At 34.4% G+C, this 26,199-nt stretch overlaps 1 protein-coding gene across 1 annotated transcript; it reads right to left on the bottom strand.

Moving 5' to 3' along the window:
• Positions 1–5,404: 5,404 nt before the first annotated feature.
• Positions 5,405–23,091, bottom strand: LOC114312013 (uncharacterized). Its single transcript, XM_082914415.1, has 7 exons — positions 22,960–23,091; positions 22,055–22,140; positions 21,859–21,968; positions 20,861–20,923; positions 7,393–8,281; positions 6,143–6,180; positions 5,405–5,782 (listed from the first exon to the last, which is right to left on the bottom strand). Exons 1-5 carry the CDS (start codon positions 22,983–22,985, stop codon positions 8,225–8,227), a joined length of 342 nt encoding a protein of 113 aa, XP_082770541.1. The 5' UTR covers positions 22,986–23,091; the 3' UTR covers positions 5,405–5,782; positions 6,143–6,180; positions 7,393–8,224.
• Between the last annotated feature and the right edge of the window lie 3,108 nt (positions 23,092–26,199).

Raw genomic sequence — 26,199 nt, 5'->3', positions numbered from 1 at the left:
TTTCATCCATCGGCATCCTATGTGAGTGTGGCTGAGGCTCACTCATGTTAGTGTAAGCCCATATCATATTTCCATGTCACTTGCATTGCATATACCATCGCCTCGGTTTGCGTGTCCGTGTGCATGCATTTCGAGGCATCTCATTTTTACAACATAGTGCATACTAGGTTGTATCTTAGATCGCATTCTGTCATTTTCTCGATTTGCGTGCCCGTGTGTACGCATTTCGAGGCATCTCTTTTTTACAACATAGTGCATACTAGGTTGTATCTTAGATCGCATTCTGTCATTTTCTCGGTTTGCGTGCCCGTGTGCACGCATTTCGAGGCATCTCATTTTTACAACATAGTGCATACTGCCCATATCATATTTTCATGTCATTGCATTGCGTATGCCATTGCCTCGGTTTGCGTGCCCGTGTGCACGCATTTCGAGGCATTTCATTTTCATCCATCGGCATCCTATGTGAGTGTGGTTGTGGCTCTCTCATGTTGGTATAAGCCCATATCATATTTTCATGTCATTGCATTGCGTATGCCATTGCCTCAATTTGCGTGCCCGTGTGCACGCATTTCAAGGCACTTCATTTTCATCCATCGGCATCCTATGTGAGTGTGGCTGAGGCTCACTCATGTCAGTGTAAGCCCATATCATATTTCCATGTCACTTGCATTGCATATACCACCGCCTCGGTTTGCGTGCCCGTGTGCACGCATTTCGAGGCATCTCATTTTTACAACATAGTGCATACTAGGTTGTATCTTAGATTGCATTCTGTCATTTTCTCGGTTTGCGTGCCCGTGTGCACGCATTTTGAGGCATCTCTTTTTTACAACATAGTGTATACTAGGTTGTATCTTAGATCGCATTCTGTCATTTTCTCGGTTTGCGTGCCCGTGTGCACGTATTTCGAGGCATCTCTTTTTTACAACATAGTGCATACTAGGTTGTATCTTAGATCGCATTCTGTCATTTTCTCGGTTTGCGTGCCCGTGTGCACGCATTTCGAGGCATCTCATTTTCATAGCATTGTGTATGTTAGGACTGTATCTTAGTCGCATTTCATGCATGTCATGCATATTGCATCGTGTTCGGGATAGGAGTTAGCCTGGACACGGGAAACGAGGTGCATTTCGTACTCCGAGTGACGGAATGTATCTCAATTCCCCAGTCACCGACACTCCGGATTATCCATGATGGAGTTAAGTTTTATTGGGTTTACACGTGCATTCATTCTATATTGAGTTGTGCAATTCGACTCCTCGGCCATCATGCCTCGGTATGCGTGATTGGTGGCACGAGGATCGAGGCATGCATATATTTGTGAAATACATTGCTATGCCCCTTTCCTGCTCTCTGTTACAGCAAAATGAAGAATCAGCAACTTTTCGGAGTCTAGCACGCTTTCCAAGAATAAACTGCTAAACAGAGGCTAATTGGGGCATCCCGGTGGATTTCCGCGCAAGACAACCCGGACATGCATCATCCATCAGAAGCAAGGCAGTCCCTGGCTTGCATGCCAGTTTTATTTACTTTCTTAGTTAATTTGTTAATTAATTAGGAATTTGTACATTATTTGGACTGTAATATTCTTTCATTTGGGACTGTATATTTATTCGGACCCTCTGCGCGAGGGCACAACTGTAATAAGTGTGCGTGAGTGTGATGCATGTCTTCCAACCACACGTCTTTCTTCCCTTTTATTTATCCGCTTATGATGGTTAGATTAGGGCATGTTTCAATTAGCATACAGTATGACAGCATGTTTGCATTCATTCATCTGTATTGCATGCACCGGGCTCGGCGCATCATACTAACTGCATTGTACTTTCAATTTCAAATTGAATACATGATAATCGTAGCATTTCATATGCCATCTTAGAATAGCCGAGCCTACTATATTTGCATTTTGCATGTGTTGCATTAGGCATTTCTGTATACTTAGGATCATGCATGATTTCTAATGTAGTTTCTATTTTGGCTTGGAGTACTCGGTAAGTTCTATGCTTTAGCATCCTTGCATGCGTGTGAGTGACTGCCATGAATAGCATGCTTACCATGAGGCTAATTGCTTATGTGATATAACTGCCTGAGTGCCTGTGGGTGAAGGTTGGGTTATTTGAATTGGAATAATTCATCAAATGTGTGTTTTAAGCCCACTAGATAGTGGCAAAATCATGTTTTCTAAGCCCACCCGAGGGTGGCAAATCTACGTCTTAGCCTACTTGCGGGTAGCACCATCAAACCACTTTCAAATAAACAAACATGAAATGTTTTGTTCCAATTCAGGCAACCCGGTCTATACTTGTTTGCTGCGCGCATCACATAGTAACCTAGGCTAATAACCGGAATAAGAACACACAATGTTTTCAAAAATAGATATCATGGTTAGTAGAGGCCGATCTTTGATCGGGCGAGCGGGGGTGCTCACGAAGTGACCTTCCCCAATCGTACCCAAGTTCCCGAGCCGAGGCAACTTTGGTAATGACGGACACGTGGCCTTTTGGCACCGAGTCAGGGTTTCCTAAATTTCCCAAAATAAAATATTTAGGTGGCGACTCTGTATCTGGCAAAGCAGTCCATGTTTGGCACTTCTTTCAAAAATCTGTTTTCTCAAAACGATTTGTCAGATTTGGACTCTTTGGTTCAGATTAAGAACCGTGACTACAAGTCGAGTCCGAGCTGTAGCGAGGTCCCCCGCAGGCTTGTTACAATTCAAAACTAGTCTCACCACTTAACCTAGAATTGAACATGGTCAAGAATATTTCCAGGAAGACTGGAGGGGTCACATCGGTCCCATTTAAAACCCAGTTAATCTTTTGGCAAAACTTTCAAGAGCATGTTGACTCCTAATCCGTGAGAAACAATTTTTAGAATTAAATTTTCCAAGGGATAAACTAGGTTAAAACAAACAAATTCCAAACTTACAAGCAATTAAAATAAAATTGTTAACAATTACAAGCAATATAAAAAATTGCTACAACAATGACAAGCAAATAAAATGCTTATAATATGCCAACTTTGCTTAAAAAATTGGCAAGTAACCACTACTAAATCTCAAGCAAAAAATTGCTTAAATGATAAAGACAGGAGCCGATTAATCCAAAAAATTATTGCCACGCTTAGGTGTTCCTGTTCAGACAAAGGTTAGTAGTCCAAACATTTTTGTTTTTAACATCCAAATACTATTCATTTGATTTTGTATTTGTTTTTCCAATCTCTTTCTCATAGGTAATCTTGTAAAGAAAGTTAGCAGAAAACCACAAGAAAATAAAACCAAATAATCTAAACAAAATGAAAAATAATAAATTAATTGAAACCATCTAGCCAACTAGTGAACAATAAAATTAACCAATGAATTAAAATGCTAGATGAGGTAAAAAAAATAAAAAATTGTAACTTCACAATTAAATTAAAACTTTAAAATAAAGTTTGTAACTCCGCAATTAAATTAAAATTTTAAAATAAAATTTGTAACTTCACAATTAAATGAAAACTTTAAATTGGCAAGAGTTATATATAAACTTATTACACATTAAACATGTACATAAATATTTCTAAAAATTATAAAACAATTAGTATGTAAACAATTCTAGACATAACAAGCATGTAACAAAACCAATTAAAATCTAGACAATTTTGAACATGCAAATTGTATTATAACATTATAAATTATGAGCATGTTATTAAACAAAGCTTATATACTACATGTCATGCAACTTACACTAAAAAAACAATGAGATTTAGATAAGTCACATGTATATCATACTCGAAACGGAAAACCCAATTAGCATGTCTGTTTTAACAAAAAATTAAACATTTATCAACATGCAAAGTATATTATAAATTTATAAAATAAAAAGACATACAAAACAAGATAGAAAATCATGAACCATGCTAATAGAATAAAATTATACTAAAACAATCAATATGCAATTTTTACTAGAGATCTAGAAATAAAAGTATTCTAATGAAATTAAACAATTAGAACATAGCATTTACTAATTTACAATCATGGAAAACTGGTGGACTATTTTCCCAGAAATAATCATAATGTATTACCCAAATTTTATAAGAGACATCTATTAAGCAAATAAGGCCACTGAATCAGTGTTCCTATGCAAACAGTGCTAGGCGCATGCAAATCCAATTTTGTCTGTGTTGGCTTATTTTTCCTACGAACGAAAATATCATAAATGCGAGCGTGCCAGCAAGGATTGAAAAATCCTTACAGATTAAATTCAAGCCAATTATCAAGCGAATGTGTTGACGGTTCTTTTGCCTCAACAAAGAGGACTTCAAATTTGCCAAGTGTAGCGAAAAGAAAAAGTAAAAGAAGAAAAAGGGATGGAGAAAGATGATTGAGTGAACAATCAAAGTAATAATTACTTACCTCTACTCCTATGCTTCGAAAAGAAAGTGCATAAAATGCTTCGAAATATAAATCTATGTTAAACTACTCCTAAGATAAGGAAAATGACAAGAAATATTGAAATCAATTGTCTTTGATTTATGTTCTGGATCCTTTACAATGTAGCCATTAATGGCTATTTATAGAAGAAAAAATACAACAACAACTACTTAGTAACTACCCATTTCTTCCATCTTCATTCTTGTCTTGCCATGTGTCATTCCACTCATCCACTTTGTCCTCCCACTGATCCACTTTGTCCTTCATATTCTCCATTATCTCTATAACTTCTTTTAACTTCCAAATGAATAAGAGGATGCCACGTGTCCTGCAATTATATAAATAATAAATAATAATAAAAATTGCAGATTTATGGTGTTAACAGTTTGTTTGTTTGTTTTTTTCCCAGTCAACGTAGCAGGTAAAGCAGCGTACTTACACTGCTGCAAAAGCAACATTTAGCAGCGTTTAAAAAAAATGGGCAATGGTAGAGGGTCACAATTTTTGTGGCTCAAATGGTTCAAAACTGTCAAAACGACGTCGTTTTGAGCACAAAACATGCCAAAAGGACGTCGTTTTGACAGTTTTGAGCCATTTGAGCCACACAAATTGTGGCTCTCAAACATTATTCAAAAAAAATACAACTATAGGTGAAAAAAACATCGCTAATTTTTTTTTTTTGGTAATGTTTAATACCAAACGTTAAATCGCAACCGCTGCTATAATTCATGACGTTTTAAAGACGTCATTAGATTAATACCGGCAGCGTTCATAAAAATGTTCTATTTAACAATATTATGACTCACTAATATTTAACGACATTTTTGTAACGCTATCATACCTTTTTTTTTTTAAAAACCTGACCGTTAGTATTTAGGATTTAAGTAAACATTTTGAGTAAGGCCGTGATATCCCTCTTTTTTTTTTTTTTGAAATTGTGCAAATTTTAAGTGATTAAACTAAAGAAATACCTATAATAAAACTGAATAACACTAATATAAAATAATAACTCTCATTCAAATAGCAAATGCAGCATTAATTCGCTTTCCCATTCAATTTAATATACAATCACCATTACCCACAAAATAACATATCCAAAAATTAAATTCACAATTCTCAACAAAAAAAATTACTAATTTGTATTCGAAGTCACAAAATAATATTACCCTCTCTCTCTCTCTCTCTCTCTCTCTCTCTCATGTAACACAAAAAATAAGAAGAAAGTGAACCAAAACACTCCCCAATCAGATTAGAGGAGAAAAAGAAAAAAGAAGGGAAATAAGAATCCAAAGGAAAGCCCTTATCCACATCCTTCATTGTCATTCTGAATCGCTATCGATGCTGCTTTCCATGGCCTTCAATCCTCTCGGTCTTTGCCAATCATAAAACATAATAATAAAAAAAACAAAGCCAATAAAAGAACAGAAATAAAAATGAAATCAGGGAATCCAAACAGAGTAAAGAAAAATTTCATTCAAATAAGAAAATGGGAAAGGAAAAGAAAATCTCCTAGCTTATCAAGGGAAAATCTGTATACAAACAAAACCAATTGCAAATGTATTGTAAAGAAAGAAAGAAAATAAGAGAAAGAAACATGACAGGTAAAGAGTATTTCAAATCTTTAGTTCAAAACAAGCAATGCATTTCAAGAAAACAACATAATAGTGTGGGAATGCCTATATATATACATATATGTATATAAGTATATATATATCATTTATAAAAGAGTACCTGGATCTTCAAGAACTCTTCTTTACTCATGTCTTGAACTGAAACAGAACAACCAAAATGGTGCAATAATGGAAAGAGAAAAGGAGTTTTGTGAAAATGATTTATAGAATGAAGTTTTGTGACAAACAAGGCTTATATATATATTGATTGACATTACATAAAGACACATATATAAATCAGTTCAGCATTAACATAATACACCTCACAAGCTAATTCTTTTCACATAAAATTAAAGATATAGAGTGAGCATTTTCCTATTTCTTTTCAAATAGAAGTAGAGCCCTTGATAATGTTCTCTAACTTGAGTGCGGAACTGATTTTGTGTACATATGCATATATGTATATGTATATACATAAAGAGGGGGTGGGTGGGTGGGCAGGCAAAATAAACAAATTGATCTAGCTTACTAGAAATTTGAGTGTCATTAGGCTAGAGTGTGATCCATGCCATTGTGGATTCTCTGTTTCTACATGCACAAGATTTGAGGATGAGCCATTAAAGGGATTTGGAAGAAGAAAAAACTCAAAATACAGAGTGTTGTTCATTTAACTTCACAACATTTTAGTCCCTGCTATTTTGGTTGGGTACAAAAGTCCGACATGGTCATTTGTCCTTGTAATATGTTCAATTTAAATGCCACAGTGATTATTCAATTTTCTGGATTTCAATCATGGAGAATAAAAAAAGACCAATAATCCTAAAGAATGTTCAGGAAACTTACTGCGGAAACAGCAGGATTACCTTGTAGCTAGTACATGCTAAAAAAGCCATCTAGAATTCCACATGTTCACATTCTCATCAGAAATGGCAAAATGAAAACTAATTTTATCCTCCGAAATTGATGGCTAGAACAAGATTACTTAGAAAAAAGTAGCTAGATCCTCTCTATACATGTATACACACACACACAACACAAATAAGCAATAGATCAGACAACTTCTGAATGATTGCATGCCTAACTTAAAACATGTAACAACAAATTAACTAAATGGAATCAAGAAAAGCCTAAAGCTCATCTTTACAGAGAACTCACCCAAAAAGAGTCATAAAATAAAATAAAAAATCATAACAAGTTCAAATCTTGATTAAACTTTTAGTTTCTTGCTTACAATTTCAATAACCAAATCGAGCGAGACGGGAAGGAAGAGCTTAAGAGAGAGAGAGACAAATATCACAAACACACATCAAAAACCAACCAAGACATTTTAACAAAGCACAAAATAACCACCATAAAGCTAAAACCACTCACGTTGCAAACGTAAATCTTCGTTTGGATTCCCAAGAGCCATCATCATCCTCCTTAACACTCAAAAGCCGTTTCAATGCCATCAAAGAGAACCACCACAATTGAAAATGTATGAGATTATGTTACCAAACATTCAAAATGAATAAAAGCTAACATTAATTCTCTCTCTCTCTCTCTCTCTCTCTCTCTCTATATATATATATATAAAAACCACAACATTAATATTTATAAAGGTAAAAAAATAAATAAAGAAATTAAAAAAATATATTAGAATAATTATAAATATAGAAAAAGATAAAAACTTATAAAGAAAAAAAAATTAAATAGAAAAATATAAAATATATAAGTATAAAAAATAGGATTTAAATCAAAGATGTATTAAAACATGTTATACATGCCTGAATGTATGTGGTTCTTTTTAAAACATGTTATACATGCCTGCAGTGTGTGCCATACGTGAAGAATGCAAGACATGCATTTTTCAATGCAACAAGTGCCATTCTGGAAAAACTAGGATTGAGAAGAAATAAGGTCCATTAAATACAACATGACTAAATGACACTTGAAATATTAAAATTATATACCCCATGCTATATTTTGGCAAATTATTCTGCAAGATGACAGGATCATACGCGATTCTCCTAAGTCTAGCTCACAATTATTGGAACACAGTGATAAAAGCAAAATCATACCACAAAAAAATATAGTTAATATGTGCATGCTTGATACAACATACATGCAACTTGCTCAGTAGTTTACAGCAACTTACATTAGACAGTTCAACATCTTTGGAGCTGCCCCTTTGTCGACACGATACTCGCCATTGACAAGGTAATCAGGTTCCTTGATGACAGAAAAAACTCCACCTCCAATTCTCACCATCCACAAAAATCTAGTAAAACATGAATAATTTTAGTTAATGAAGAAAGCAGAGGGAATGCCAGCTCAAGTCTGCCATGTATGAGGACCCAAAAATAAGACAAAGCATGTAAATACCTCTAATAGAATTTGGATGACAAAATTGGTGAGGTACTAAATGTATATAAATAGAAGCATGGATACTATATTGCATTTAGAAATTATTATGTTTATAGAAAGGATAGCCACCTTACTCCCCTCAATTAAGTGGCCTAGTGGCAAATGACAAAAGTGTGATGAATCGATGATCCAGTCACCATAAGTAGACTATTGTTATGACCCTAATAAGCAGCCACCTTATCCAGAAGAAGCATCAGATGGTCTTGGATCTTATTTGCAAATACTCTGCAACCTATGCTACAGGCAGGTCTCGTATCTTATTTGATACTCTGCAAACAGATCAAATTTTATACCATCTGTTGATTTATATGGAAACACTTCACTATACCAAGCAATAAGGGAGACATGGAGAAGGGAACGCAGCCGTAATCAACAACAGTTACCAATATAATATTAAATGGCATAGCTTTTGCATCTAAAAGTTAAATTATTAAATTAAAATTCAAAAAAAAATTATTTTTTTTAAAAAAAGAACCATTCAGTGTTTTTATCACTATAAAAAGAAGGCATGGTTCAAAAAATCAAACGGATGACACACACACACACACACTCACAGAAACAGAGACACACACAGACAGAAGAGAAGTCTGTAGGAATATATTTACCAGCCCAAAATGGAGGAACCCCACACAATAATATGTAAAGTACTACTCCTGCACTACATATATCTATTTCTGGTCCACAATTCTGCTTATGCACCTCTGGTGCCATGTAATATGGGCTTCCAATAATTTCAGAGAACCTTTCACCTAAAAATGTTCGAACAAATTAGAGCTAAATAGCGTAACTGCACATACAAAAATAAAAATAACTGGCCATCTTCTTTTTTTACTTCGACTACACTACAAAAAAAAAAAAATACAGGGTGTATGCATATAGAGAAGCTTAGATGAATATACATTCTTGGAATCTTCATTGCTTGAATTCTTGGCATATTAATGACCAGGCAGAACAAAACTTGTTTATATACAGGGTATGCATATTTAATGGGGTGTCTACACCTTCATATTATTAGGATGATAAAGTCTAAAGTTTCCAACAACTTATTATGCATAAAAGATAAAAGAAACTCACTCAAATGGTTCAAAATATCTTCTATTTTTCTTCATGAATGAAGTCTTAAAAGGGCTATGATGCAACGTCACAAATTGCTACAAATTTCTCATCATCAAACAAATCTATTAGTTGGAGAGAGCTTGGACAAGCACTCTAATAAAAATTCAAACAGCTGAAATAATCAAATTTAATAAACTATTAAATGAAACCATCACTTCAGTGAATTCCAATCCGTTGTTTTAAGCAAACATAGCCAGTTTTTGGACTTGGCCGTACTCATTTGATACATAATTCAACATATAATCCATATGAATATATAAAAGGTTACAGAATTTCTTATTGAGATCTATTTTAAAAAAAATTGTCAATCTATTCATATATATGTATGTATGTATTTATTTTGTGTTCAATTTTAACATCTACAATACACATTATGATCTTCAATCGATCAATAGATCTTCAATCGAAACCTAGCATTACTTGAATTGAATCAATAGGTCTTCAATCTGATCTAAGAATGATAAAGTAGATGAAACCTAGCATACTTGAATCGAATGATTCCGTCAATAAGAAGATAGAGATGAGACTGATCAACACTTACTATGAAGAAAGAGCTGCGAACTCGAACACGAACTAGAGATGAGGCTTGAAGTGAATACTTGAATCAATCTGCAAATACGAAGGGGTTCAGCTGTGGCTCTACAAATATGAAGGGTTGTCTGTGAAATGAAGGGGTTTGAAACGAGAGAGTGAAATCAAGGGTTAAGAGAGAGAGAGAGAGAGAGAGAGAGAGTGAATACACTATTTATGTTCTCATAAATTAAAAAGAAAAAAAAAACATTTGAAGGTGTTTAACGACTTTTGAAATTAAAAACGATGCCGGATTAGTAAACAAGAAATGCGATGTTTATAAAAATACCGTTAAATATTAGAAATAGAGGCATTTTTTTTAAACATCATTAAATAAACGCTGTTAAATCCCACTTTTCTTGTAATGTTAAAGATGAATCTATTTGGTAATACTATGATAAACATATAATCTGTTTCAAGTTTGTTGTATAAATTGTGTGATAACATAAAACAAATAGATTCATAATAAACAAACAATTGGAATTTTAGAACAAGAACACGATGGAATTTATAAAAATTCATAATAAAATAAACCTAGCAAAAGGAAGCAAACCGAAACCTGCACTAGACAGTGTCCTTAAAACAGATTCGTCGCCTCACCGGTTGGGTGTTAGAGGTTGTTCGATGTCTGTCTTCTAGGATACGATAGTTGGACCAGCTTTTGCATAACCAACTTGGACCATAGTCTTGGCCCAAGTCCATCCTTGAAACATCCATAACTCCCTTTTTTTAGAAAATTTGGATGTCCCAAAAGGCTCACACCCTAAGGCAAAAAATGAGATTTTACTCCTTTCCCAACACCTCTTTCATGAGGCCAACTTAATGAGTCAATTTCTCATTCAACACTTAATGATTTTTTGATCATTCTTTTTATGGTGTTAAGATTGCATTACAAGAAATCTAAATCCACTTTAATCCACCTCAATTGAAGATTGACACCCACTAAGTCACCAAAAAATCTATTATTTTTCTAACAAAAAACACAAATGTTACAACAAATACAACAATATATATATGTATGTGTATAAGTTTTGTTTTGTTTTTTATTCTTATTTTTATTTTTATTTTCTTCATTTCATTTCTCTTGTAGATTCATGAAATAATTAGGGACGGACCACACATAGACCAACAGGGGCCCCGGCACGGCCCCGGCTGAAATTAAAAAAAAAAAAAATTATTAATATACATAACTTTTGAACCTAATATTCATAATATATAATTGTTTAGAAAAGATAACCCTGCTTTTGCTTTTGTCATTGTCAAGTAGTATCAGCTCCATCTAGCCATTAGATGGCTTAAGTAAAAAAAAAAAAAAAAATGAAGAAGGATCCCTTCTTTTTCTTCTACAATTATGTAACAATCATTTTTAGTCATGAAAATTAGACTTCACAATAAAATGAAAGATGAATTTTTTATAGACTCTTTAATTATATATATTGAAAAGAAAATTGTTGAAAATTTTAAATTTTATTACGGAGTCAATCATTGAACAATTTCGAGATATTAAGAACGTTGAATTCTACTTTAATAGATGATTGAGTTGATTTCTATAAATAATTACTTAATACTTGACTTTACTTTTATTCATATATTAAATTCATTATATATATGGTTGTTTTATTTTTTATGTACTAATTTAATATTAAATTTTAGTTTATTTTTTGAATTCAAAAAAAAAAAAAATAGTTTATATCAATTCATATAAAAAAAATTATTCGTATCTTGGCCCCTGCAAATGAAGTTTTAGTTCTGGCCCTAGAAATAATACAACCCAATAGTAAAGGAACAAAAATAAACAAATTTCCATATTTCCTAGAATAAAAAGAAAAAAAAAATGTATATATATATTCAAATGATCAAAACCCGTTATATAAAAATAAATAAATAAAATAAAAAAGATCAAAACCCAAAAACACATATATATGTATAGCTAGAGGACCTTTCAAGGAGTAGAGTGAAAGGGACAATGAAGGCAGCAGCAAAGACAAAGTGATAGGCAATCAAGACCCTCATGCTCATTTCAATACTCGAAGCCAGTTTGTAAAGTACACTGTTTCCTGCCAATGCAGCCTGAACCACCACCACCATCATTGCTGACTTCAACCCATGCATAGTGTTCTCTATCTTCCCTATCTCCCTCCACCACAATGCCAAATCTCTCTCTATATGCATATGTACAATCCCAGCCTCATCTCTATAGGTCTGATTTACACTTGTATATATAGAACCCATAATACACTTGTATATGTAGCTAACTCACTACCACCAACAGGAACTAGTCTTCACCACCAAACATCATTAATTTCAACACTGGATGGTGGATATGATTTACATAGGGACACCATTAAACACGCATATGGCGCACAATCTCTACTACGAACACTACCAGCTAGCCGCCGTATGTTGCCCCTACCGAGCACCACCTTTGCGGTCAACATGAATCACCCATGAAACCTAATCCCACCTAGCCTAGCTCGACTTGCACCCATCTCCTCTTTTTCCCTCTATTTCGTATTCATACTCTCTGTGTAAATTGACAACCCACCATCACCACCTCCTTGATCCACTAGTAGCTACCTTCATCCAATTGTCTTTGCATCATGACGACCCAAACACATCACCAATTAACCGACACCCACGTAGAGTGGGTTAGGTATGATGGGTACAGGATGGAGAGGCTGAGATTGCGTACAATGACAGACAAGGTGAAAGTCGCTGGGACATTGATGTACATGGGTGGGGCCATGTTGCTCACTTTCTACAAAGGGACATAGCTCAACATCTAAGTTAATCAACGTTGACATTTTGCATCGCAAGGGTGGACATGTGGCAACACCACATTTAGCCTGGTTGTGTCTTGTTGTTTCTCTATTACAATGAGATTGATTGTTCACGTGCTATTGCAATAACAACCACCAACAAATTAAATAAAAAAAAATTAAAATGACAAATAAGAAATTTACTTAAATGACCTTGACTAATGTCATTTATTCCAAATGTGTCCTACTTGTTGGGCCAGGCTAAGATGATCTGGAACTATACCCTTGTGTGTACTCTAGCCCTGTTCTGATGATCACAATGAGAGTAATCCAGGCCATTGGATTTGCACTCTGCACGGCTAGAGACTGGAGTAAGTGGAAATTGGGATGGAACCTCAGACTACTAGTTGTCTCTTATTCGATATGTATCCTTGTACTAGAATCACACATTTATTACACATGCATGTCGAGAAATGAAAGACGGTTGTAATCGTCATTTAGCAAAAAAAAATTGACTATACTTGAAAATAATTATAAAAAAAATGATTATACCATAAGAATAATATAAGTTGGCTTAAGTTAGTAACACAATTTATTTGTGAAGTAATCATTTTTTTTTCTTTCCAAGTATAGTCAAATTTTTTGTTGCTAAATGACAATTATAATCGTCTTTTATTTCTGCACATGCATGTGTACTTCTAGTACAAGGATACATACGAGTAAGAAATAGCTAGTAGTCTAAGATTCCGTCCCAACTTTCACTCACTCCAGTCTTTATCAATGTGGAGTGCAAATCCAACGACCTATATTGCTCCCATCGTGATCATCAGAGTAGTGGTAGAGTACACACAATGGTAGTCTCGGATAATCTTATTTGGCTCAACAAGCAGTACACATTCGGAATAAATGACATTAGTAAAGGTCATTTAAGTAAATTTCTTTTTTATTTAATTTGTTGGTGCAAGATCATCTAAACAATCAATCTCATTGCACTAAGGAAACAACAAGACACAACCAATAAAACTCCAAACATGTGATTACAATCATGTAGGTGTAGTTTTTCCACGTGTCCACCCCTGTGATGCAAAAGGTCAACGTTGGTTGACCTAGATGTTGAGCTCTGCCTTTTGTAGAAAGTGAGCAACATGGTCCCACCTATGCACATCAATGTCCTAGCCACCTTCGCTTCGCTTGTCATTGTACCCAATCCCAACCTTTTAATCTTGTATCCATCAGATGGCTATCATGCAGTGCTATTTGTGGGCTATTTATCCAAAAAGAATATATATACATATATATTAGCATGATACCCGTGCATGCACAGATTAAAACAAATAATTAAAAATTATTTTTGTAATTAAACTATAACAAAAACTTTGTTTATAATATAAAAGAAAATTGATTTAACATTAATTAGTTCCCATACAATAATTATATTTACAATAAAATATAAATACATTTTGTCTTAATGAATTTCGTAATTTTAGTTTTTTAATTAACTAATTATCTCGTAGCTATTATGTAAAATCAATTACTATGTCCATTTTGTAAAATTCAATCAATCAATTACCTCTAGAATAGTCCCATTAAATATTTGTTAATTATATTGAGTGACTCAAGCCTATGAAAAGCCTATTTTGTCAATTCATATAAAAAAATTTATTCGTATCTTGGCCCCTGCAAATTAATTTCTAGTTTTGTCCCTGGAAATAATACAACCCAATAGTAAAGGAACAAAACTAAACAAATTTCCATATTTTCTAAAATAAAAAGAAAAAAAAAACATGTATATATATTCAAATGATCAAAACTCGTTATCAAAAAATAAATAAATAAATAAAACGAATCAAAACCCAGAAGCGCATATATATGTATAGATAGAAGACCTTTCAAGGAGTAAAGCGAGAGGGACAATGAAGGTAGCAACAAAGACAAAGCGATAGGCAATCAAGACCCTCATGCTCATTTCAATACTCGAAGCGAGTTTGTAGAATACACTGTTTCCTGCCAATGCAGCCTAAACCACCACCATCATCATTGTTGGCTTCAACCCATGTATAGTATTCGCTACATATATATGTATAGTTCTTGAGAGAGCAAGAACAAGCAAGAAGATCGAGAACCAGCTTTGTCTTCTCGCTTGCTTGTCTAGAATTCTATTGAAAATGAAAAACAACCACACAATGAATATATATATATATGTGTGTGTGTGTGTATGTGTGTATGTGGGTAAAGAGAGAGCAAGTGAGAGTGAGTCAAAGCTATTGAATGTTCACTGCAAATCAAGAGAACAAGATCCAATCACTTCAATTGTTCAGTAGTGACTAATCTGCTGCATCTCACAGTTCATCAGAGCCGATTGCGCAATGTACTTGGCGGAGTATGTCAACAGCGACGGGATCTGTACTTGGGCCGAAAGAGATCTCGTCGCTGTTGACATACTCCGCCAAGTACATTGCGCAATCCGCTCCGATGAGCTATGAGATGCAGCAGATTAGTCACTATTAAACAATTGGAGTGACCGGATCTTGTTCTCTCGATTTGCAGTGAACATTCAATAGCTTTGACTCACTCCCACTCTCTCTCTTTACCCATACACACACACACACACACACACATATATATATTCATTGTGTGTGGTTGTTTTTCATTTTCAATAGAATTCTAGACAAGCAAGCGAGAAGACGAAGCTGGTTCTTGATCTTCTTGCTTGTTCTTGCTCTCTCAAGAACTATACATATATATATAGAGAGAGAGGGAGATATTTGGCATTGTGGGTGGAGGGAGATGGGGAAGATAGCGAACACTATACATGGGTTCTAAGAAGCATGGACACGGACACGTGACACGACACGAGTACGACACGGACACGCCGACACGTTAATTTTCAAAAAATGCAGGACACGACACGAGGAGGACACGCATGAAATACATAATTTTATATATTTATTATATGTTATATATATGAATATATCATTCAAAAATAATAAAAAATGCAATATGACACTAATTCTTATAAATTTATATGGCTTTTATTTTATTATTATATCTTAAGTTATTTTGTTCAAACTTATAATTAGTTTTACGTATGTCTAATCGTTAGACACGTGTGTTTAAACGATTGACACGTGTGTCCTTCAAGTGTCCAAAGAGTGTCCAAATCTTTAAACAATAGGACACGTTTTGAAGAGTGTCGGACACGTGTCCTGAGAGTGTCCAAAGAGTGTCGGTGTCCGACACGTACCTGACACGGATACGTCACCTTCCTAGAAGTGTCCGTGCTTCTTAGCATGGGTTGAAGCCAACAATGATGATGGTGGTGGTTCAGGCTGCATTGGCAGGAAACAATGTATTCTACAAACTCGCTTCGAGTATTGAAATGAGCATGAGGGTCTTGATTGCCTATCGCTTTGTCTTTGTTGCTACCTTCATTGTCCCTCTCGCTTTACTCCTTGAAAGGTCTTCTATCTATACATATATATGCGCTTCTGGATTTTGATCCGTTTTATTTATTTATTTATTTTTTGATAACGAGTTTTGATTATTTGACTATATATATATACATGTTTTTTTTTTCTTTTTATTTTAGAAAATATGGAAATTTGTTTAGTTTTATTCCTTTACTATTGGGTTGTATTATTTCCAGGGACAACCAAAAATTCATTTGCAGAGGGCCAAGATACGAATAAATTTTTTTATATGAATTGACAAAATAGGCTTTCCATAGGCTTGAGTCACTCAATATAATTAACAAATATTTAATGGGACTATTCTAGAGATAATTGATTGATTGAATTTTAAAAAATGGACATAGTAATTGATTTTACATAATAGCTACGAGATAATTAGTTAATTAAAAAACTAAAATTACGAAATTCATTAAGACAAAATGTATTTATATTTTATTGTAAATATAATTATTGTATGGGAACTAATTAATGTTAAATCAATTTTCTTTTATATTATAAACAAAGTTTTTGTTATAGTTTAATTACAAAAATAATTTTTAATTATTTGTTTTAATCCGTGCATGCACGGGTATCATGCTAATATATATGTATATATATTCTTTTTGGATAAATAGCCCACAAATAGCACTGCATGATAGCCGTCTGATGGATACAAGATTAAAAGGTTGGGATTGGGTACAATGACAAGCAAAGCGAAGGTGGCTAGGACATTGATGTGCATAGGTGGGACCATGTTGCTCACTTTCTACAAAAGGCAGAGCTCAACATCTAGGTCAACCAACGTTGACCTTTTGCATCACAGGGGTGGACACGTGGAAAAACTACACCTACATGATCGTAATCACGTGTTTGCAGTTTTATTGGTTGTGTCCTGTTGTTTCCTTAGTGCAATGAGATTGATTGTTTAGATGATCTTGCACCAACAAATTAAATAAAAAAAAAATTTACTTAAATGACCTTTACTTATGTCATTTATTCCGAATGTGTCCTGCCTGTTGAGCCAAATAAGATGATCCGAGACTATCATTGTGTGTACTCTACCACTGCTCTGATGATCACGATGGGAGCAATATAGGCCGTTGGATTTGCACTCTACATTGATAAAAACTGAAGTGAGTGAAAGTTGGGACGGAATCTAAGACTACTAGCTATTTCTTACTCGTATGTATCCTTGTACTAGAAGCACACATTTAGTACACATGCATGTGCAGAAATAAAAGACAATTATAATTGTCATTTAGCAACAAAAAATTTGACTATACTTGGAAAGAAAAAAAATGATTACTTCACAAATAAATTTTGATACTATAAGATTAATATAAGTTGGCTTAAGTTAACTTAAGCCAACTTATATTAATCTTATAGTATAATCATTTTTTTTATAATTATTTTCAAGTATAGTTAATTTTTTTTTGCTAAATAACGATTACAACCGTCTTTCATTTCTCAACATGCATGTGTACTAAATGTGTGATTCTAGTACAAGAATACATATCAAATAAGAGATAGTAGTCTGATGTTCCATCCTAACTTCCACTTACTCCAGTCTCTAGCCGTGCAAAGTGCAAATCCAATGGCCTGGATTACTCTCATTATGATCATCAGAACAGGGCTAGAGTACACACAAGGGTATAGTTCCAGATCATCTTAGCCTGGCCCAACAAGTAGGACACATTCGGAATAAATGACATTAGTCAAGGTCATTTAAATAAATTTCTTATTTATCATTTTAAATTTTTTTTTATTTAATTTGTTGGTTGTTGTTATTGCAAGAGCACTTGAACAATCAATCTCATTGCAATAGATAAACAACAAGACACAACCAATAAAGCTCCTAAAAAGTGATTACGATCATGTGAGTGTCTGGTGTTGCCACATGTCCACCCTTGCGATGCAAAATGTCAACGTTGATTAACTTACATGTTGAGCTATGTCCCTTTGTAGAAAGTGAGCAACATGGCCCCACCTATGTACATCAATGTCCCAGCGACTTTCGCCTTGTCTGTCAATGTACGCAATCTCAGCCTCTCCATCCTGTACCCATCATATCTAACCCACTCTACGTGGGTGTCGGTTAATTGGTGATGTGTTTGGGTCTTCATGATGCAAAGACAATAGGATGGAGTAGCTACTAGTGGATCAAGGAGGTAGTGATGGTGGGTTGTCGATTTACAGAGAGAGTTTGAATACGAAATAGAGGGAAGAAGAGAAGATGGGCGCAAGCCGAGCTAGGCTAGGTGGGATTAGGTTTCATGGGTGATTCATGTTGGCCGCAAAGGTGGTGCTCAGTAGGGGCAACATACGGCGGCTAGCTGGTACTGGCCGTAGTAAAGATTGTGCGTCATATCGTGTTTAATGGTGTCCCTATGTAAATCATATCCACCATCCAGTGTTGAAATTAATGATGTTTGGTGGTGAAGACTAATTCATGTTGGTGGTAGTGAGTTAGCTACATAGTGTATTATGGGTCTTATATATACAAGTGTAAATCAGACCTATAGAGATGAGGCTGGGATACCCATCCTACATGTAGGTAGGGTCATATCATTGCTGTAATTGTACGTGTTGGAGCCACCCACTTGTATATAGAAGTGAAAAATTAAATATATATATATGATTATATGTAACATTTTTCTTTGAGTGTTCAGAAGTAAACTGAATTTTGGACAATGTTTACACAAAACAACTAGTTTTTCAAAGGAATAATAAATATTTATATTCTTGTGTGATTACATACTGAGGGCTAGTTTGGCATGTACTAAATAAGCCAAAAAGTCAAAAAGTCACTATCTTATTTAAATCACATCACCTCTCTAACACATCACATCAAACCCAACCCAAACTCAACCCAAATCCACCAATAAGTCAAAAAGTACACTTTTTTAGGACATCCCAAACCAACCCTGAATAAATAAACAAATAAGAGCAATTAAGATTTAGGTCATTTTACAATACGCACTTTTAAAAATGTACATATTATATGTAAGTCATGACGTATTGTGATATTGATAATACAAAGTGTCATAACCAAATTACTTTTGGTCATAATTAAAGGGATCGCAATAGATCATAACTAAATAGAACTCGAGATATATCTAAATACCTCTTCGGTCATGACCAAAATAACAATATGACAAAGTCATAACAAACACCATAATAAGTCATAACCAACATGAAAATGACTCATAACTAAATACTCCAAATATCATTTGAGACATAACTAAAGACCTTTTGGATAATGACCAGAATAACAACCGTCATAAATAAATCATAATTTAACACTACAATCAATCATAATAAATTTATAACCAATACCACAATTAGTTTTTTTTTTTTTTTGGGTAAGTATACCACAATTAGTTAACAAAAGAATATTGGGTATATGGACACCCTTTTTTTTCAATCTGTATTATAGAAGGGGTACTTACATGTAGGTCCTAATAAGTGTACTTATTGTCTAATAGGTCCTATGAAAAAAATTTATCATAAAAAAATGTCACTAATTGTAAATTTTAGCGACAATTTATAAAAATCATGACAAAAAAAGTCACTAATTGTCAATTTTTAGCTACATGTAAAAAATTGTCACAAAAAAAAATATTTGTAGCAATAATTTTATCAAGACTTATTTTCAATAGGACTTGATAAGAATTAAGTCTAACTATTAGGACTTATTAGTAGTTTACCCACATCGATCTTCATCTTTAAGGGTTGATCACCGAGTATTTTGAAAAACATTAGATCAGAGCAGTTAAGATTATCATTAGGGAGGAGACTTTATAGTAGAATATAATTCATGTTAGAGGGGAAACGCTGTGAAACTTCTAATAAAAGGAAAGCAACTGAAACTTCTAACATTTAAAAATTTAGGAACCTCAACTATCAAACACTTTTAAGTAGGATTTATAATTACATACATTTGTATTTAGGGACATATTACTAATTTTTCCTTTTATTAAATCCCATCATTTTTAGTTAGATTTTTAGTAGAAATGAAATAGATAAAATAAGAAAGTTCTATTTCTTATCAATTTTCACTATAATTTATAAACTTAACATGATGAGAAAGAGTTTTAGGATTTTGTTTTAAAATATACATATTTATTTGATAAAGAAAAAAAAAGGGGTAAAGTGTACTATTATTTTATATATATAGATGAGTAATGCTATAAAATATATATATAGATACATAATAAATAATGGTTGTATTTGAACTTTTCATTTTAAAAGATAATACTCTTTAAAAATAATATGATCCCTATCATAATATTTTAGTAATACTATAAAAATTTGGACAAATTGCATTTCAGTGTATGATAAAAAATAAATTGCATTTCAGTGGTAAAGTTTACCAACTTTAATAATTAAAGTGATAAACTTTTCATAACTTTACCAAAAAAAAAATGTTTTTGTCTCGCTACTGATTTGCAATTTTTCTTAATTTTTTTTTTTTTTTTTTTTTTTTTTTTTTTTTACAATATATCACAATAAAACACATATATATTGAATTGAGCTTACCCAAGTAACCCACAAAGAAAAGCTTGGCACGTCACTTTCCATGTTAACTTTAGTCTGCTTTTCCTGTAATCACAAATCAACTCACATCTCAACAAGGCAATATTACAACAAACACAAAAATACATATAAGTGCCATTTTGGGAACATAGTAAAAAGTCACGTTTTTGGACAAAATGTCCAAAAATGTGGCTGCCAAAAATGCCAGAAAAGTCATTTGGCAAGTGTCAAAAACGCAGCCGTAAAATTACAAATTAGGGCCTATGAAAAAAAAATAAAAAAATAAATCTCTTATGTTGAGTAAGGGTATTTTGGTTATTTTAATTTGATTTGACACCATAAATAAATATTAAACTAAAAAGCAAAAAGTTAGCTTTTTACCAACTTCCCAAATCACTTCCAAAAAAGTCAAAAAGCTTGATAAAAAGTCAAAAATCAACTTTTTATCAACTTCCCAAAACAACCCTTAGTTAAATTCACTTTGTTTTTTTGTTTTCCATTTCCCTTGCGGATTCATGAAATAATACAACCCAATAGTAAAGGAACAAAGCTAAAGAGGTTTTCATATTTTCTAAAATAAAAAGAAAAACAAATATGTATATACTCAAATGATCAAAACCCATTATTAAAATAAATATAAAAAAAAAAAAACTTTGATCAAAACCCAGAAGCTTTTATATATAGATGTAAGACCTTTCAAGGAGGAGAGCGAGAGTCACAATGAAGGCAGCACCAAAGAGAAAGTGATAGGCAATGAGAAAAAAAACCCCACAATGAATATATGTGTGGTGTTGGGGAGAGAGAGAGAGAGAGTCAGTCGGGAATACTTCAATGAGCGTTAGTGTAAATCCTAAGACTTCATTTTGGTGAGTAATTTGACAATTTAAAAAAAAAAAAAAAAAAAGCAGATCTGAATCGATCAAGCAAGAGAGAAGGAGAGAGAGAGACGTCTGAATCGATCAAGAAAATCTTGGTGAAGCTGGTGAGTTCATAATCTCTACCCTCGGAACATTTTCTCTATCACTTTGAATGCAATGTTTGCTTTCCTTTGTCAAGACATTGTGGTTCTGTTGGAATTTCAGCCACAACCCATCTGGGTTTTCTTCAAAATCTATACAGATTCAAAAATCAAAACTACTCCAAAAACATATAAAAAATGACTAGATTACAAAATTGATGAGGGTGAAGAAGACCCACCTCTGTTGTTGTTGTTGTCGTCGTCGTCATTTTGTTGGGAGTCCCTCCATGAAGAACAACAGGGTTTGATGAGAGGTTTTTGAATCCTTGAAAAAGTAGACCATAAATTGTGAGGTGTCAAAAAGCTTCCGAATCGAAATCGAATATCCATTTGAATCTGTGTATATGATTCTTCTACTTGATGATAATGCAATGTGGTTTCTCAATCTCAGCCAGAGCTTCAATCTGAGACTCTCTCTCTCTCTCTCTCTCTCTCTCTCTCTCTCTCGGTGTGTATGTATGTGTTATCAGACTGACTGAGCTTCAATCTGACTTTTTTTTTCTTTTTTTCTTTTGAAATTAACTCACCAAAACTTAATCTCAGCCAAGATCACTCTAGCTGATCACTCTAGGAACTCTAGATCTTAACGCCTTGAGCGAGATAGGCAGAGAGAGAGAGAGAATGAGGTTGGTATTTATTTTGATTAAAGAGACCTGAGGAGGCTCTGATATGGTGCTGGTGTACTCACATGCACTTTGCGCTTCCATACAGCAGTAATAGGGAGGTGTACGTATAGAGTTCTATACAGTTGACGGTAGAAAAAAAATAATAAATAATATTTGAGTCTTAATAGATCTCTAAAATAGGAATGGCAACGGGCGGGGCGGGGCCGAGGATCGCCCTCCCCGTCCCCGATCCCCGGCGGGGAACCCATCACCCCACCCCGCCCCTAACGGGGATCGAGTTTCCCCGACCCCGAAAAATCCCCGCAGCTCTCTCTCTCTGTATTTAGCTTTCTTTCTCAACAATAATAATAATAAATCACCAATATCATTTTCATCAACAACAACATCATCAACGGCAACCCAAAAAAAAAAAAAAAGAAATTGAGACTGATACAGACATACATGTAACACAGACATACATGTATACATACACACAGACATACATGTAACACAGATCTGCCCAGATCTGCCATGGCGGAAACCGAAGCCGGAGTATGAAGGCTCGGCGGTGGCGCAGAGGAGGAGGTGACGGAGGAGGAGGAGGAGGAGGCGGGGGTGTGCGTACTGCCGCGGAGGAGGAGACGACGCCGTCGCCACTGTGGAGAGAAGAGTGAGTGAGAGAGCTGTCGCCGATTGCAGAGTGAGTGCGAGAGAGTTGCCTGCAAAGAAAGAGAGAGAGAGAGAGAGAGAGAGACCCTTGAGTCAAAAAGAACTCAAAAGAACGAGAGAGTTGATTGGGAGGGAGAAGATAAGAGTCAAAAAGAGAGATTGATTGGGAGAGAGAAGATAAAAGTCAAAAAGAGAGAGATATTTTATTTATATAATACAATTAAACTGAGTGAGAGAGCGGTTCCAAAAAAAGAAAAAAAAACTGAGTGAGAGAGAGATATATATTACTGAGTGAGAGAGAGATATATATTTATTTATATAATACCAATCTAAACATATTGGCGGGGAAATTTTGGGGCCGGGGCCGACAATTTATTCTCGTCTCTGCCTGAAAATTATTGAGATGTGTTTTTTAATATCGGTCCCGATTTTATGGGAGCAATATTCGAGGAAAATCTTATTTATTGGGGTAGAATGGTTCGGACTTTTGTCGGGCTGAGTGTGTATTGTCATCTCTAGATGGTCGGGGGTTCGCGGATTGATTTTGTGCGGTTTGCGGTTTGGTTTTAATCTGTCCGCATCTATGCGGTTTGAGAAAAAGTCAATCCGCAACCATTCGTAGTGCGGTTTGCGATTTGTGCGGATAGGATTTGCAAATGTGCGAGCGGTTGCGGGCGGTTTGCGGTTTACACTTTTTTCTTTAAAAATTAATTTTCGAGTTTTTTTTTCCCAGCGAATTTAGGCATCAGATTCATTTTATATATTTGTGATAACAATTTTTTGATGAGTTTACAAATAAAAATTGAATATCAATGTATTAAATGAAAGTACCCAAAACAAAGAGACGTACCTAGCATTTTTGCCATGAAAAAAATGTATATCAATGCATTAAAGGTTGTACTCAATTAGAATTGCCAGTTCAGTAATCAATAATCAAACTATATAAGTTCCATCGACATTAGAAGGAAAATTTTATTAGGAAAAAGTGGATGAATCACCAATGAAAATCATATAAGAAACCAAGTTTAAGACTTGATAATTCTACGGCATTAGGAAAGTTGAGAAATACTTAAAAATAAGGATCCTAGTGTCATAGAGAATATAATGGTACTCTTGTAAAAGTTACAAAGTTGATATATAAAATAATAATAATAATAATAATAATTAAAGTGCGGGCGATTTTTGCGGATTGCGGGTTTAAACCGCGACCCGCCCGCAACCCGCAAATTTGTCATATTTCAAACCGCATCCGCCCGCATTATGTTTGCGAAACCACCCATTTATATGCGGGTTGGGCGGATTTGGCGATTTGAGCGGTTCGGATAAACCGTTGCCCACCCCTACTAGATGGGTCTCATATGGTGATTTGATATTGAGCGAATTATACTAACAGTCTCTATAATTTAGAATTCGTATCACTTTGATTCCTAACTTTTTAATTGTGACAGATTTAACTCTGAATTTTAAATTTTGTTTTAAATAAGGACAATTGAAGATATCATTGTTTAATTTTAAGGATAAAATCGTCAATTTGATAAAATATAAATTAATTTGACAAAAATAAATGTCAAAAAAATATTTTTAAATTTTTAAAAATTATTTCTACCCACTAAAAAAAATATGTAAAATTAATAAATCTTCTAGACAATCTTCTAGACATTTATTTATTTATTTATTACCAACATTTTTTTATTATGTATTTTGGATGATAATCATGTAATGGGTGGATATTGAAATTTTAATGTGTAATCGATATATTTAATATATGAGATATTTTTAGTTTTGGATTTTTTTTTTGAGTAATGCTAGAGACCCCAAATATTCTACCAAAAGTTTTACCAAATGTCTCACATGTGTGGGTCCCACACCCATGTGAGACATTTGGTAAAACTTTTGGTAGAATTTTTGGGACCTCTAGCATTTTTGTTTTTTTTTTGATTTAATAGATTAGTTTAATAATGATATCAAAGTTGTTGCCATATTTGATTTTTAAAAAAATAAAAACTAATTTAATGAAAATAAAAACAGCTACCCATTACATAATCATCATCGAAACACATAATAAAATTTAATTTAGTACGAGGAAGAAATAATTCTCCTCGTATAATCCTGTTGACCAAGTCCACGCTCCTCCGTACGACGTCGCTTTGTCACTTGAAAACACAAACGTGAGCTAGCCGGCGGGTGTGTGCCGGAAACCTCTCCGATGCCTAAGTCAGAAAACTTGACAAATAGACAAAGCTTAATGTATTCAGGAAGCAAAATTGTATGTTGTGTTATGTTACCCCCTTCCAAGGTAATGCTTGTGAGCTTTTATAGGTTTCGAGTGGCCCAATCCTAGTAGGACTTTTATTTCTCCATGCAGAGTCCTCCTAGGATTCATGCTCCTAAAAGATAATGCTTATCTTTTTACACCCCCCCCCACTGCTTAAACCAAGTGGGATGGTCTTCACCATGGCCGAACTATCATCCGACCGAGATAAACTTGGCTATGCTGAGCCACAAAGTAAGCCGAACTATCCTTAGTTCGGCCCTTTCCGCTTATATTTCCTTATCTCGGTTCTCATTTGTTCAACTCATGGTGTGCTTGGACCGAACCAACGACTCTTCGACCGGTATAACTCCAAACCGGTATACCTCTAAAGCCGGTATAAATTCAAGAACGATGTACCTTCAAGACCGATCTAACTTCAAGTTGCTCTCGGACCGAAGTAGCTCAACAATTCACGAGCCGAAGTAACTTCATCTCTTTTGACCGGAATAACTCTATCTCCCTTGAGCCTGACTAACTTTTCGGCCCTTTTTACTCAGTCCGTCATACTTTGGGCCATAAAGTCCGTCTCATAGCTCGGCCCAATTTTCACTCAAAATTACCCTCTCAATTGCCCCTTAATCCCATCTGCACAGTATGATTAGGATTACCAAGTGTCCAACCGAGCTAGACGTTTTCAAGCCTTTTCCAGCCGAACTAAAACATCGTTTTAGTCGTTCCAGCCGAGCTTATTTTACTCCGGCTCTGCTTTGTTCGGTCAAAACGTCTCTTCAATCAC

This window comes from Camellia sinensis, chromosome 2 (assembly GCF_055761805.1).
Source record: "Camellia sinensis isolate YWXY chromosome 2, ASM5576180v1, whole genome shotgun sequence".
In the NCBI taxonomy this organism is placed as follows: Eukaryota; Viridiplantae; Streptophyta; class Magnoliopsida; order Ericales; family Theaceae; genus Camellia; species Camellia sinensis.
The sequence above is the reverse complement of the archived record's forward strand: the minus strand, read 5'-3'. Positions and strand labels throughout refer to the sequence as shown.

Coding starts and splice junctions, on each gene's coding strand:
- LOC114312013 (XM_082914415.1), bottom strand. CDS start 22,985: ATGTATGTCTGTGTGTATGTATACAT. Junction 21,969..22,054: donor CGACAACAACAACAACAGAG/GTGGGTCTTCTT, acceptor GAATCTGTATAG/ATTTTGAAGAAAACCCAGAT. Junction 8,282..20,860: donor TTTCTTTGTGGGTTACTTGG/GTAAGCTCAATT, acceptor ATGTTTTACTAG/ATTTTTGTGGATGGTGAGAA.